This window comes from Neomonachus schauinslandi, unplaced genomic scaffold, assembly GCF_002201575.2.
Source record: "Neomonachus schauinslandi unplaced genomic scaffold, ASM220157v2 HiC_scaffold_4928, whole genome shotgun sequence".
Classification (NCBI taxonomy): domain Eukaryota; kingdom Metazoa; phylum Chordata; class Mammalia; order Carnivora; family Phocidae; genus Neomonachus; species Neomonachus schauinslandi.
This window is the reverse complement of record NW_025413616.1, coordinates 1-1309: the sequence shown is the minus strand read 5'-3', so window position 1 is coordinate 1309 and position 1309 is coordinate 1. Positions and strand designations below refer to the sequence as shown.

The 1309-nt window shown below is 49.8% G+C and overlaps 1 protein-coding gene across 1 annotated transcript; it reads right to left on the bottom strand.

The window, feature by feature from the left end:
- Positions 1-290: 290 nt before the first annotated feature.
- On the bottom strand, positions 291-762 carry LOC123323992 (ubiquitin-conjugating enzyme E2 L3-like; the record flags this gene model as incomplete). The annotated part of the gene is made up of 2 exons (XM_044912521.1): positions 291-632; positions 729-762. Coding segments are annotated over 2 exons (376 nt in total), but the record flags the coding sequence as incomplete, so codon positions are not given.
- Between the last annotated feature and the right edge of the window lie 547 nt (positions 763-1309).

Sequence of the window (1309 nt, the reverse complement as noted above, 5' to 3'; positions counted from 1 at the left end):
TTCTACACAACCCAGGGAGCAGAACAGGAACTTGGGATAAGGGGGGTGGGACAGCAGGTTAATTGGCTTCTCAACTTTTGTCATGAACAGGTAGCTATTTTTTTTTTTTAGAACACCTTAAATTTTTAATCCTTTCTTTACAGGTTACCTAGACCACGTCTGATTAAGAAAACTGTAGAAAGTTAGTACCTGCCACAAGCAAACACCAGGCGGCGGCACGTGTCGATTTTCAGCAGAGTCCTGCTTTGTGGGTCTCCACTCACACTCGCTGGAATCCGTCGCGGCAGAGTTTAGTCCACAGGTCGCTTCTCCCCGTATTTCTTTGGAACCTCTTCAGCGTTCTTACAGAATTTTTTACGGTCCTTAGAGTATTCTTCAGCTAGGTCAGCCCGAAGTGGGTGCTCGGGCTGGGGGTCGTTCACCAGTGCTGTGAGGGACTGGATTATTTGGCCGGTTCTGGTTGCTGGCTTCCAGTTTTCAGCACTAATTCCTGGCAGACAGACCTGCCCCTTTTCATCGATGTTCGGGCAATAGATCTTTGTTTTAAATGTGATCTTCGGTGGTTTGAGTGGGTACTCTGCTGGAAAGTTGATTTCGATTCTCAAAGCCCCCTTATCATATGGAGGGTTGTCAGGAACAATAAGCCCTCGCCAAGTCAATAAATTAGCTTCATCAACCTGGATGTTACGGAAGTCTTTCATTCCACATTGGTGGATTTCTTCAAGCTCCTTCATCAGCCTCCTGCTGGCCACTATCTTGGATCTGGCGCGGCTTTAACAGGCAGCTATTTTATCTACTCTACTGCCTGTTTTACATAAGCTAAACTTTCCCTGCTTGTCACCCTCTTGGATCCCAGGTTTCTTCAACTGCATGATCATGTGGGAAAGTTCTTGGACACTCTGTGACCTTTCAGGCTTCAGCAGGCCTAAGGTCAAGTGGCTGTTAGCAGCTGTGGGGGTGAAGAGCTTCCTGGGCAGGGCAGCCAGCTCACATCCTGGGGGATCCACTGGCAAACCTGACCCTTGCTGAGCCCTGCTTCTGGAGGGAAGGGATCTCACAGCCCTGAGACCCAAATACAGAAGCTCACATTCCCAGAGCCAGGTTGGCCCCCCAGCTCTCCTCATTCCTCATCTACATGTCCCCTAACGGAGCCAGCCAGGACCCCACGGGAGATCCAGCACCATCAGCATCAGTAGGAGGAAAGTCAACTACTGAATGAAAACTCTAGTCCCTTTCTCTCCACATCTGGAAAATCAAACACCGTACCTGGGGTTATCGTGCAGTGGGCAGCGGGCAGAGGGTGCAGGTG